We start from the raw sequence: 14,366 nt of genomic DNA on the forward strand, positions 1-14,366 counted from the left end.
CACTGTGAGGTAATTATTATTATTATGTCCAATGTACAGACAGTAAAACTAAGGTTTAGAAATATCAAGTAAGTCCAAGGATATAAAACTAATGACTGGCAACCTAGGGTTCAAGTCTAGAGTCTCTGGTGCTCTTAACAAATAATGCTTCATTCCTTACAGGATCTATATAGGACCTTTCCAGCTTAAACATTCGGAGATTCACTGAAAAAGTTTGAGCTAAGGTAGAGAAGAGAGTAACTGTTTCTTAAATTATTTGTGTTTTGAAGTGACTTACACAGAAATATTTCTCATTTTAGCCCCAGACTGATGACCAAAGGAAGTAATGCAACAAGAATGGAACAAAAAAACTGAAACATACTCACAAGTTCTCCATAACGGGCAGATGAAATTACACGTGAAGGAAAATTCACTGTGCTGCTGAAACATAATCCCCCTGTCTTCATAAATAAATAAAAATAAAAAAAAAAAAACAGTTTATGGAAAGGTATAACTTAATTTTAAAATATACACTTCATTAATGTGCTTAGCCTTACTAAAATGTTCGGTTCCGAACACACACAGGACCTGTTGGTATTGACGAATGTTGGCTCACATCGAACACATCTGTCAATATAACAAAAACATTTTAAAATGTTAATGAATTATGCTAGATCTAATTTCATTAAAATCTGTCTTCTTAAATGCTGGATTAGAATAGATTCATTCAACTAAGTAATTACTTATAATAAACTAAACAAATTAAAAAAATTAACACTGATTTGATTATTTTTATACCACTCCTTGTATTACAAAGCAAGGTATAAATAAATAATATTAGCCAATAATAGGAGAATATTCTTTTGAAACTACATGGCGTGTAAAGAATAAACAATATTGAATAAAAAAGATGGTTAAGTCACTCAATTAAGAGCCTAACAAACTCACATTAAGTAAAACCCAATCTGTTTTCATAGGTAGTTATATCAAATCTACATTCCTTATTTTGCCTCTCACAAAGCAAAAAGGAAACATATACTGAAAAAATGTGTGTCTATCCCCTGATCAAAGCTGTGACAAACACTTTTAAAGTCTATTTATTATCTTTATTTATTTTAGAAAAATACTTTGTATTTTTCATTAATGTATGATATCCAGGGAGGGAGAGCATCCACCGGACTAGCGGGGACAGTGATGGGTCTGTAGTATTCATTACTCGTAAGATAGAGCAGGTAGGAGGCACTGGGGCATGGCATAGAAGTGGGCTTAAGGCGGTACTGGAGGGGAAGACCTGGGGATCAGCCCAATAGTCAATATTTGGATACTACAATCCATATCAGCATAAGGGAAGAGGTGATCCAATACTAAATACCCCCAGGAGAAGCTACTCAAGTATTTTCTCTTAAACTTGGGAAAAGTCATCATGTAGCTCTCTATAAAAATGTGAAGAATTTGAAATAGGGATACTGTGTTTGAGTTAGAGACAGGGCTGTGTGTTTATGTGGTGCACACATATGCACGCATAAAGGGGAAACAGGAAGTGATAAAGAACAGGGCTATTAATCAGGGTTTCTGGGTCACTATAATTACCACTTATCTATTAACATGCTTTTTTATATAATATTATTTAAAAATTATTTTTAATGTTTGTTTATTTTTGAGAGAGACAGAAACAGAATGTGAATTGGTTAGGGGCAGAGAGAGAGGAAAACACAAAATCCAAAGCAGGTTCCAGGCTCCGAGCTGTCAGCACAGAGCCTGACGCAGGGCTCAAACCCACGAACCGTGAGATTATGACCTGAGCTGAAGTCGGATGTTCAACCGACTGAGCCACCCAGGTGCCCTTATGTAACATTATTTTAAAGCACAGTTCCTGGCACACAGTAAGGATGCTGCAAATAGAAGTTAATATTTATATACTATATATATTATAGATTATGTACAAATTTCATAATAACAAACAAAAAAAGCACCTTTTACTGAGCACTTACTCTGAAGCACTATGCTAAGAATTCACATACTGATTTCTGAGCTGTGATAACAGCCTAGGAAGTAGGTGGTATATTTCCATTCTAAGGACAAAAAGACTGACTTACTGAGCTAGCCAAGGTCAAACAACTGATAAGAGACTGAACCAAGCTTTGAACCCTAATCAGTCTCATTCTCTGATCTTCAGCTTCTTTATATGTTAATATCTACTTTTATCTTCTTTGGGCTATTATGAGGAACAAGTGATATCATAGGAAGTATTTTTAAAAGGTATAGATTCCATATAAATGTACGATGATATTTAAAGTCAGCACCCAGCACACCACTTACCTGTTTCCTAAAGCATTTGCTACTGTAAAAGAGTTTTCATTTTCGTCACAGAGCTTACAAGTTGCTTGAGACAACAATGTTCCGTTAACATCTCTTTCCACTAAACAATTTAGAAACAAAATTAAGATGTAACTCAAAGTCAACATATAACCTTCTATAAACTTAGTACAGTCCCCTTGTAATTATTATAAATAATCAGGTATATTTAAGATACCTGATTTGTATAAGACGAATGTCAAATACCACCATAACAAAGTGTAGAAAAGTGAAGCCTTCCTCATTCCCACATAAAAAAATTACAAAAATTAACCTTCCAAATCATAATAATAAATTATTATTTTTTCCTTTATTTTTCTTTTTTGTTACTTCTTACCTGTACGTTCCTGCTACAGCAGGTATGCAGAAACAAGTAATTTCATAGACAGTTGACATGTTTCTACAACTTAAGAGGGTTTTTTTGTAGCACCTATTAAAATGTTAAATTCACATATCCTACAACCCTACAATTTCATTTTTAGATACCTAACCTACAGACACACTTGTACATGTGTATAAGGATATTTACTGAGGCAGTTACTTGTTAGAAAACAACCTACATATTTAAAATAGCAAGATGATGGTATATTCATCCTACGAAATACTATGGAGTGGACTAAAAAGAATTACGTAATCTAACAGATCATACTGGTAACTGAAAAAAGTTTGCTCTAGAACAATATTTTTGGTATGAAACATTTATATAATGTGGCTGTAATGTTTATTTTAAAACAGAAAAAAAAAGGTTCTAGAAGGAAACACACACACAAACGTGTATGTGCACACACATCAAAATGTTAACAATTACTTTTGGGGCTAAGGGAATTAACAGAGAACCAGGACTGAGAAAAATGGTCAAAGGGCATTACTCCTAATCATAATGTTATCAATAATGCTTTGTCCATAATGTTTTAAGTTTTTGCAAGATAGTAAAAATGAGTTTAACCAAAGTAAAGGTGAATGACTTGTTTCTCCTACAGTCATCCCTATCCCCGTCTCAGTAAATGGCAATGCCACTGGACCATTTACTCAGGCCCTAGTCCTTAGAGTTTCCTCATTTATTTTCATACTGTGTATTAAAAACAATAAAATTAAAGTTAACAAAATAAATCTGCAAATCTTGTTAGCTCCTCCTTTAAAATATATCCAGAAATTGAATTATTCTCTTTACCTCCGCAACTCTACCCCAGGCCAAGGGACATCAATCTATCACCTGGACTTTTATGACAGCTTCCTAATTGGAGTCCTGGTTCTATTCTCTAGGCAGAAGCTAGAGCAAGACTTTTCAAAACTAAGTGTGATGACTTCACTCCCCTGAAAACTTTCTAATGGCCTTCCATCTCACTTGGGGTAATTTCTAAGGTCACTATTACAGCCAAAAGGCCTTATATGATCTGCACACAATCACCCCAACTTTCCAGACCCATCTACTTCTGCTTTCCTCCTCATTTACTTTACCCACATTAGCATATTTGCTGCTCCTTGAAAATGCCAAATATTCTCCCATCTCAGGATCTTTGTACTTGCTATTCCCTCTGTCTAGAACGAGTCCCCTAGTGATCTACATGGCTCTGTCCCGCACTTCCTTCAAATCTTTGCTCAGATGTCACTTTTCCAAAGAGATCTTCCATGATCATCCACGTAAAATAACACTTGGCGCTCTCTCTCTCTCTCTCTCTCCCCCTCCCTCGTCTTCACAGCACTTACCATGCCCTGGCATATACTATTAATTTGCTTAGAACCTAAGTTGGATTCACCACTGTCTGCTAGCACCTGGCAGGTAGTGCTCAATAAACTCTTTTTTGAATTTGGGAAATTTTAATTTGGAAGGTTTCACATAAAAATTGTGTATTTTTAGCATTTTTTTAAAAATAGGAAAATCTGATTTCATGGGACCCATGTTCCTACATGATGATAACCATTTTCTGGTACTGAACAGGGTACTGCTCAGTAAAAGGTACTGCTTTTTAGCTTCACTGCCGTTCTGTTAAATCAAGTTTTATAATTTTATTTTAAATTTTAATTTTTGTGAACAAGTATTTATGATGAAATAAGTATGACAACATATAAATATTTCCAAGGATGTACAGAAACATATAAATACATAAAGCATTCTTGGAAGAACACAAAAGAAACTTAATAGTGGTTACATTAAAGAACTAAGAATAAGAGTGAGGGTGGAAGGGCAAGGACCCTTGGTTTTCATATTTTTCTATACTATTTACATTTCAAACCATATACATGTATTACTTTAATTTTAAAAAGTAAAATTTTTAAGTTGAAAAATATGGATATATCTTTTTAAGTAGTAAATCTACATGTGCTCTTATGGCACTCTCTCCAAAATACACTGCAAATAGACATTCCAAAATATTTGCAATACATTAAAAACTTGGAAAGATAGAGAAAAAATAATTACTTTAGGTTAATTTCTGGGAAATAAAATAGATGGGGAGTGTAGACTTTTATTTCTCATTCTATAGCCTCAAGAATTTTGATATTTTTAATGATAATTATTTTAAAATTATTTTTAAAAAATTATTTACCTGATTATCTGATCATTTTCTTTTTATGTCAGAAATGGGAAGAGTTGAGAGAAGCGGTGCAATAAGTAAGATGTACCCTCTTTCTGTACTCTTCCATTCCTCTCCAACCCCTCTTGCAAATCCACAGAACAAATCAACAGCAAAAGTTCAAGGTGGCTCTAAGGAGCTCATGCCATGGAGAATTTTAAGTACGTAACAGTAGCATCTAAGATAGTGAAATACTGTTTTCACAGCTGTCACTCAACCTTAAGGGGTCTCTAGGTGTCAGAGCCACCATCTGGCCCCCCGGGCATCTAGCCTCCATTCTCAGCAACCTACTAAAACTGCCACTTCTGTACCAGTGATCTCTGTCAAAAGTTGTTTCAGAAATTCAGTCCATAATGACTTCCTCACAGCATGAATCTATGAACCATCATCACCTTCATCCCCACTTAGAAATCCCAAAGATATTTTGACTTTTCCTTTTTCCTCATCCCTATATTCCTTCACTCATCTAGGTCTACTGTCATCCTTTTAATGTCTCTGGCATCTACTCTTTTGGGTATAATTCCCTCTAGCTCTGGTTCAGGTCCAGTAGTCACATGTCTACAGCACCAGAGCAGCCTCTTCACAGCTCTCCCTACTTCTGCTCTTCCACTCCTTAAATGTGAACTTCATGAAAGCAGGGACTTCATGCCTGTTCACTGTATCCTCTTCACTGCTTTATGCTTCGCGCCCTTGCACAATGGCCAGCGCGTAGTAGGAGCTCAATAAATATTTGTTGAATGAACAAATGCAACGGATTGTTGCCAGATTAATCATCATTCTCCTGTTCAAAGCTTTGAACAAAATGCCTATGCCTACAGAACATCCTACCATTCAAGGCCTTCCACCATCTGTACCAAAGCACCTTTAAACTCAACAAACTGTTATCCTCCCAATTCCTTTATTTTCAATCTAGATGTTTATGTTTATAATAATACTCTTGCTCACACTGCTCCTTCTGCCTAGATGTTCTCTTTCTTATTACCTTTTGAAGTCCCATTAATCCTTTATGGCCCCACGATTACACTGCCTCCTCATGACAACCTTCCTAAACAACCCTGGTTGAAGTGACTTCCTCTTTACAGAGCATTTATTGTTTATAAATGCTCATTTGATGATTTAATATATGTGCCCCTGTGAAAATATTTTGTTGCTATTTTGCTCTGCAAATTACTTTTCCATAGGCATATCCTGCCTTCTAGCTAGATTTTAAATAAATTGATGGCAGAGATTTGTATTTCTTTAAAAAAATAATTTGGGGGAGGGGAGGCTCAGAGGGAGGGAGAGAATCTCAAGCAGGCTCCATGCTCACTGTGGAGCCTGATGCAGGGCTCGATCCCATGAACTGTGGGATCGTGACCTGAGTAGAAACCAAGAGTTGGACACTTAACTGAGCCACCCAGGTACCCCTATAAAATTAATTTTTGAATAGATAATATATAAATAGAATAAAAAAGGCACAAAAAATTTTTAAGTGAAAATTAAGTCTCTTCCATCCTTTTCCCCCCAGATACTGAATTCTCCTCCCTGGAAGCAATACTGTTATCAGTTCCTTGTAAATTCTTCCAGAAATAGGCTGTGCATAAACACATATGCATATATAATCTTTTTTAGAAAACATAAATGGTAGTTCACCAAACACAGAAAACAGAACTGATAAATAGCAGGTACCAAATAAATATTTGTGGATGAATGAATATAAACTTTATATACCTTGTTTTTTTACTTAATGGATCTTGGATTTGTTTCCACAGCAATAAAGGACTGCATTATTTTTCTATATAATAATCTATATTTTTCTGCATTCTATACCATTGTATGGATGTACCAGAGTTTATTTGACTAATCTCCTCTTAACAAACTTTTACACTGCTTACAATATTTTGTCTTAGGATTAATGTTTCAATAAGAAGCCATGCATATACTTCTTCAGACATATATTTCCCTGCACTAGAATAGGAAATTCCCAGATAAGGGCTAGCTGGGCAATGATCTGCATTTGATAAATACTGTCAGGTTGCTTTCTACAGACGCTGCACAAATTTATAATCCTCCAGTAATATATGAATGACTATTTCCCTGTATCCTTACTTAACCAACTGAGCCACCTGGGCACCCTGAAATTCGTTTTTCTTCAGATTCATATTTAATATTTAGATATTTGACCTGAAATTTATTTTTCCTTAAGCAATAAGTTAGAAACCCGAATTAGTATTTTCCAAGTTTCCCCAACACCATTTACTAATCAGTCTTTTCTCCACTGACATGAAATACTACTTTTATCCCATATCACATTCTGATACAGATTAGATCTATTTTGATTCTCTATTTTAAGTCCCATCCATCAGTATGTGTAACCCATATACCAGCCATTCATATTATTACAGTAGCTTTAAAATGTACATAGTATCTGATGGGGTTATTTTCTCTTTCCTTTTTCATAATTGTCTTGGCTTTTCACATTTTCCAGATAAACTTTGGAATTAGTCTCTAAAACAAACAATATTCTAGTAGAATTTATTAAGGTTCTGTTAAATGTATAGACGGGTATTGTGAGAGCTAACATCTTTTTTTTTTTTAATGGTTTGTTTGTTTGTTTATTTATTTATTTATTTTTATTGTTTTAAATATTTATTTTTGAGAGACAGAGGGAGAGAGTGTGAGTAGGAGAGGGGTAGAGAAAGAGGAAGACGCAGAATCTGAAGCAGTCTCCAGGCTCTGAGCTCTCAGCAGAGCCCAACATGGGGCTCAAACTCACAAACCGTGAGATCATGACCCGAGCCCAAATTGGACGCTTAACCAACTGAGCCACCCAGGCGCCCCTAATGTTTTGTTTATTTTTGTGAGAGAGAGAGACAGAGAGAGAGAGAGAGAGGGAGAGAAGGAGAAAGAGAAGGAGTGGGGGACAGGCAGAGAGAAAGGGATAGGGGCGCCTGGGTGGCGCAGTCGGTTAAGCGTCCGACTTCAGCCAGGTCACGATCTCGCGGTCCGTGAGTTCGAGCCCCGCGTCGGGCTCTGGGCTGATGGCTCAGAGCCTGGAGCCTGTTTCCGATTCTGTGTCTCCCTCTCTCTCTGCCCCTCCCCCGTTCATGCTCTGTCTCTCTCTGTCCCAAAAATAAATAAACGTTGAAAAAAAAAAAAAATTAAAAAAAAAAAAAAAAAGAAAGGGAGACAGAGAATCCAAAGCAGGCTCCGCATTGTCAGTGCAAAGCACAACGTGGGGCTCAAAACCATGAACCGTGAGATCACAACCTCAGCTGAAATCAAGAGCAGGATGCTCAACCGAGCCACCAAGGGGCCCTCTAATATCTTTATAATATTTAATCTTCCCCTCCAAGAACAAGGTATGTATTCCATTTATTAAAGCCAACTTTTGTGTTCTGCAGAAGCATTCTAAGGTTCTTCAATTGATTTATCTTATATATTTCTTCTGAAGTTTATACAGGTGTTTTTTCTTTTTGTTGCTACTGTAGACAAGATCTTTTCTCCTTCATATATTCTAAAGGATTGTTGTTTAGATAGACAAAGTCTACTAATTTTTGGATATTAATTTTTTACCCCAAAACCTTTATTGTTTATGATAATTTTTAGTAATTCTCTTGGGTTTTCTAAACATATAATTAAATCATTAAAAATTAGTTTTTAATGATTTTTACTTCCTTTTTAATTACTCTACCACCTGTTTCTTTCACTTACCTAAGTGCATCTTTATCTGGTTCCTGACAATAGAAATGCTTATACTTTCTCCCTATTAGGCACCATGTTGACTTTTGAGTTGAAATATATATACTTTATCATATTAAGGAAGTATCCATCTTATCCATCTAATTGTACATTGTTAAGACTTTTTTTTTTTTTTAATCAGGTAGGACTTTTTATTCTCTTCTCAATGCCTGCTGTTGACTTAAACATCATTAAATTCTGGGCAATAAAAAATACTGTTCACCAAGGTATTTCCATTAATGTCTTTATCAAAAATAACATAAGTTGGGGTGCCTGGGTGGCTTAGTCAAAGTGTCCAATTCTTGATTTCGGCTCAGGTCACAATCTTGCAGTTTGTGAGATCAAGCCCTGCATCAGCCTTTGCACCGAGTGTGGAGCCTCCTTGAGGTTCTCTTCCTCTCTCTCTCTGCCCCACCCCTGCTCGCATTCTCTCTCTCAAAATAAATAAATATATATTTGTTAAGTAGCGTAAGTGAAGATTCTACTACTTTTTCATAAAGAATCTACTTCTTACCTAAAATATGGCCAGTAGGACAGTGGCATTTTCCTTCTGCAGTTAAACCACCAGGGCAAGAAATGCAATTCCAGCCATCTTCAGTAACACCTTTCTAAATTAAAATAAATCAATAAGTAAATTCTCCTTCTTAATTGATGCTGTGAATTCAAGAAGCCACAGTAGTGTACAATTTGTAGTCAAGATTCAAATAAATCATGCATATATGAGCTACATAAATATTTCTTGGAGAGTCAAACTGTGCTCACTTTCCGAAATTAAGCTATACATTATTACTATGTACAGACTACTGTTAACTCTGGGCAACCGTTGTTTCTTCTTCATGATTTTCAGTTCAAATGAGTCATTTCTTTCAAAGTAATATTGCCATTCAGTTTTTCCATTTACAAAGAAAAAACAAAATTCAACAGCATTTAATCAACAGATAGTCAATTAATAGTTTGATTTTACCTGTTCTAAAATATTCTAATTTTTACTTATTAAAAAAAAAATTTAATGTTTATTATTTTTTAGAGAAAGAGACAAATTATGAGCAGGGGAGAGGCAGAGAGAGGGAGACATAGAATCTGAAGCAGGTTCCAGGCTCTAAGCTATCCACACAGAGCCCGATGTGGGGCTCAAACTCATGAACTATGAGATCATGACCAGAGCCAAAGTCAGATGCTCAACTGACGGAGCCAACCAGGCGCCCCTCTAATTTTTATAATCCAAATATGTTAGCTTTTAAAAATTAAGTTATGATTTAAAATGGGTGAATTTTATAGTGTATGAATAATATGTAAATAAAGTTGTTAAAGTTATAAGGATATTTCTTTCAATCCAGAATTGTTTGTATTAATGAAAGTTTTGTTTTTCTTTTTAAGTTTATTTATTTATTTTGAGTGGTGGAGGGGCAGTGAGAGAGGAAGACAGAGAATTCCATGCAGGCTCCGCACTGTCAGCACAGAGCTGATGCAGGGCCTGAACCCATGAACCATGAAATCACGAAATCTGAGCTGAAATCAAGAGCCAGATGCTTAACTGATTTAGCCACCCAAGTGCCTCAATGAAGGTTTTTTATAAAATATGACATTCAAAATTAGGCGTATTATATGATTTTTCCTAAACCTAAACCTTTTGCCCTGGGGCAAAAATATAATATCAAAAACATGAATGTAACCAAAATGAATAGAGAACAAATGGTAATAACAAAACAATGCCACAAATTATTTTTAATTTTAGTTGAAAAGACTGGATTTATCATGAAATGCTCCTATATTTGTCAGTACATTATATAGGACTATTTAACAATTATGATTGTTGGGGTGCCTGGGTGGCTCAGTCGGTTAAGCGTCCAACTCTTGATTTTGGCCCAGGTCATGACCTCAGGGTTCATTAGATCGATTCTGCAGTGTGCTCTGCCCTGACAGTACCAGTCTGTTTGGGATTCTTTCTCTCCTTCTCTCTCTCTCTCTTTCGCTCTCGCTCTCGCTCTCTGCCCCTCCCTCACTCGTGTGCACACGTGTGCGCACATGCTCTCCCTCTCTCAATATAAATAAATAAACATTGGAAAAATAAAAATTATGCTTGTTTAGTAATCTCACTGAAAAATAAATTTGCTTTGTAGCCATTTCATATTAGCTTTTCATCATTGATAATTCATCTATGGTCAATATTTACAAAAATATAAAATACATATTAAGGTGAAAATCAAACTTAAAAGTTAAATCAAGTTAGCCATAAATTAGGAAACTGGTAAATTAAACTAGTAACTTAATAATAATTAACTTGATAGTATTTTAGACCATTAAATTCCCAGATTCAATTATTTTATTCAGATAATGAGAAGAAACATCGCTATAAAAGAACTGGCTCACAAAGACTTCCAATTATCCAAAATGACTGGAAAATGTATTTCTGTTAATTAAGAATCATTACATATAGTAACTATTAATTTACTAATTTTCCTAAAATTATGATATGACTAACAAAACAGCAATAGATATTATTTAACCTCTTTAGTGATGCAATTGGCATTTCATGAACTTATCACACCTCAGTTATCATTATAAACATGAATTGTTATATAAGACTGTTAACACAATAGGTGTAAGGCACAGAACTCAATCTGTACCAGTCAAAAAACTCACACATCCCAACTTGTTCTCTATATATACCATTCATCTATTTTTTTTTAAGTCACTGAGTTACTCTATGAGAAAATATAAAGACACAAATATTCACAGCTTTGTGGTTTTTTAAATCTCAGACTTTAAAAACTAAGGCAATACATTTGTTTTTTTCCAAGTCTGCATAAAATTTCACTCATTTCCCAAAATTTACTCGAGAAAAACAAAGTTAATTTAATAATTTTGAGTTTTGGGACCATATTATAGTACAGCATTAAAATGTAGTTTAAAAAAATAAAGATATGTTAATTTACTACTTTTTACAGTAAAATGATTTTAAAATAAATACTTGATACCATGTTTTCCGGGCACTTTTTACAAATAATATCAGGTCCTCCATTATTAGAGATCATCTGAAATCCTGGTAAACACACACATGAAGTTCCTAAAATAAAAACAGTCAATTTTGACCTTGGTAAATAAAAATAAAGCTCCAAGATAGGGAAAATTTTAATATTCTTAAAATCTTGAGAAGTATAGCTGTTAATAGCAAGACTCTGCAATCAGCACTGCATGGGTTCTAATCTTAATTCTGCTATTCAGCTGTGTGACCTTTAGCAAGTTACTAAACTCTATGGCTTGGTCTCCACTTTGGCAAAATGGGGGCAATAACAGTACTTACCTCATAGGGTTGATATGGGTGTTAAATTAGTTATTATACGCAAAGATCTTAGAATGTGTATGGCACGCAGTAGGTACCATATGTGCTACCACCTTAAGTGCAAGCATAACTGAACTATTAAAGTACTAGTACCATAGCAATCTATGTAGTAGGATGCATCCAATATCTGGGTCCCTAACTATGAAGCAACACCTTACAGTTTAAGAGCCGGTGAAATGCTTCCTCATTCATACATCCTCACCTGAGGAGCCGGCCCAGTCTTAAATGACAACTTTAATGAGGATATATCAAATTTGAAGATGGGAGAAAGTTAACACCATGGGTGACCAAATCAAGAGTGAAAACATTTTGGACCTTAGAATATGGAAAAAGTCTTATTCTGAGCAGTTTCAGTGAGGGGAACTGGGACCTACGTTTGAAGGGAAAAAAAACAACAACAACTAAGTTTAATACAAAGAGACTTTAAGGGCAATTAGTAATATTCAATAATAAAAGGGATGAGTCCTAAGGAAATCTATATTAAGAACACACTGTATAGTGGAAATACATGGGTTGAGACTGAGGGCAGAGAGACACCAGTTCTTCCAATCCACAATTTAGGTAACAAAGAAGATGTAACAACATCATCGAGGCTTGAATTTCCTTATCTGTAAAATGAGAAGACTGGACCTAATCATGATTAAGGTCCCTTCTAGCTCTAGGTTTCTGGGATTTGAAGAGCAAGATAAAGAGCTAACAAAATTTATAAGCGCTAATTTGCATTCCCTCTGCAACCCATCCTGTGACCTACTGCTCTACACCTCGTTCCTTCTCTATTTTTTTTCTATCTTCGGTGGGCGACTTTCCAGGTGCCTCCCGAAAGACCCCTCGGATGAGAAGTGAGGGACTGGCGCCGAGAAATTAATTATCGGCCATGGCTCAGGGGGTAGTTTACTCGGGTTCCCCAACCTCATTTGTGTGCAAGCTGCAATCCTCCAAGGAAACCCACCCCTCAGGAGTTGGCAGTTAACTTTCCTGAAACATTTCTTCCCGCCGACGAAAATGTGTTTCAGAGACAGGGGGAGGGGGCAGCGGGCAACAAGAAGCCTGGAGTGTTAAAACTCTGGCTAGGGCCCACCCTGAACGGTCTCACCTCGGGCATCCTGCCTCTGGTTGGCTCCACACGGCACACAGGACAGCGCGGAGATATCGAAGTACTGGTTGTGGCCGCACGACTCCGGCTGCAGGAATGGAAACGAGAAGGTCTGGGCGTGTGAGACTCGCGGGAGGGCCAACAGGAGGAATACGTTCACAGCCGCGGCGAAGGTGGACCAAGCCGCCATGGCTACCCTGGCCCCACCGCCGCTCGTCACCATGGTGCAGACGCCGGCGGCAGCGCAGTCTCCCGCGCCCCATCAGCCGCTGCGGCGAACCTGCAGAGCCGATTGGACGACTCCGCCTGGGGTTCCGGAAGTGTCTGCCGTCGCCGCCTGGTTGATAGGTGAGCAAAGCCTCGGGAAATTGGCTAGTCTGGGATAGGAAGGGGTAGAGGTACAGTAACCCTGGAGGCTGGCAGGCCGACCCGCTCTTTAAAATGTGTTTCAAACTCTGGGACGCGACCCGTTACCGGGCTTGTTATCAGTTTAGGAGGTCGGTAATAGAATTTCACAGCAAAGACTATATGCGATAGTATGACAGAATTATGAGTATTGTTTCATTAAGCTGTTGAATGATGTTTACATCAGAATTTATCCAAATCAGGCCATTTTCGCGTTAAAGGAGACATTCCAACAGAGTATTTGCAAAATACATTTGTCAAAAAAGTAGAAAAAATCCACTGATTTGAAATATGCAATGCTGGAAGATTGGCTTAAGCACTAAAAAATGATCTTTCCTGCCAGACTTTTTCTTTGTGTTTCTACTTTCTTTGTTTCGGGTAAAGGAAATCATGTATATAAAATTAGATAATCTTTACTCGTTTGCGAATAAAGAAGGAAACTAATTTTTAGCCAAATTTAAACATACACGAATCCTGCCTTTCAAAGCAGGCATCCTTGAAGGCTATTAGCACCAAAACATTTTAGAATTACCTTTAGAGCCACTTTACAGATAATAAAATTCTATTTCTCAGTATTTAAATCTCACTTCTGTTTCTGTTGTATTTTATTTTATTTTATTTTATTTTATTTTATTTTATTTTATTTTGTTCTCACACTCCCCACTCCCCCAATAAAATCACCTGGCATAATTTTCAGCCACCTTATCAATCAGTAGTAGCTAGAAACAACTTTTGGCTCTCTCAAAAAAAAAGATAGATAACTTTAACCAGTATCCACCATCAGTCCTAGTATTTTTCATGTGGCCTTCCCCAAAAGACCAGCATTCACTCAGTCACTAATATCTATGATACAAGACACAGTAATATGTTCTGAAAGCTCTCTCTTAAAAAGGAATCT

The 14,366-nt window shown here is 36.4% G+C and overlaps 1 protein-coding gene across 4 annotated transcripts in view; it reads right to left on the minus strand.

Moving 5' to 3' along the window:
- Positions 1 to 14,366, minus strand: part of TMEM67 (transmembrane protein 67) — a 70,081-nt gene that overhangs the window by 43,623 nt on the left and 12,092 nt on the right. For 2 of the 4 annotated variants that reach the window (XR_006706408.1, XM_045454228.1), the window contains exons 1-6: positions 13,064 to 13,345; positions 11,606 to 11,694; positions 9,142 to 9,235; positions 2,299 to 2,398; positions 537 to 606; positions 366 to 440 (exon numbers count right to left, since the gene is read on the minus strand). Coding sequence is in view for 3 of the 4 variants with exons in the window: in XM_045454228.1 (XP_045310184.1) it covers positions 366 to 440; positions 537 to 606; positions 2,299 to 2,398; positions 9,142 to 9,235; positions 11,606 to 11,694; positions 13,064 to 13,286 (651 nt within the window). In the remaining variant the exon portion in view is untranslated. Of the gene's footprint in view, positions 1 to 365; positions 441 to 536; positions 607 to 2,298; positions 2,399 to 9,141; positions 9,236 to 11,605; positions 11,695 to 13,063; positions 13,349 to 14,366 lie in introns of those variants that run through there. The other 2 variants (XM_045454229.1, XM_045454227.1) reach the window with 2 other exon arrangements.

The sequence above is a fragment of the Leopardus geoffroyi genome, chromosome C3 (genome assembly GCF_018350155.1).
Source record: "Leopardus geoffroyi isolate Oge1 chromosome C3, O.geoffroyi_Oge1_pat1.0, whole genome shotgun sequence".
NCBI lineage: Eukaryota > Metazoa > Chordata > Mammalia > Carnivora > Felidae > Leopardus > Leopardus geoffroyi.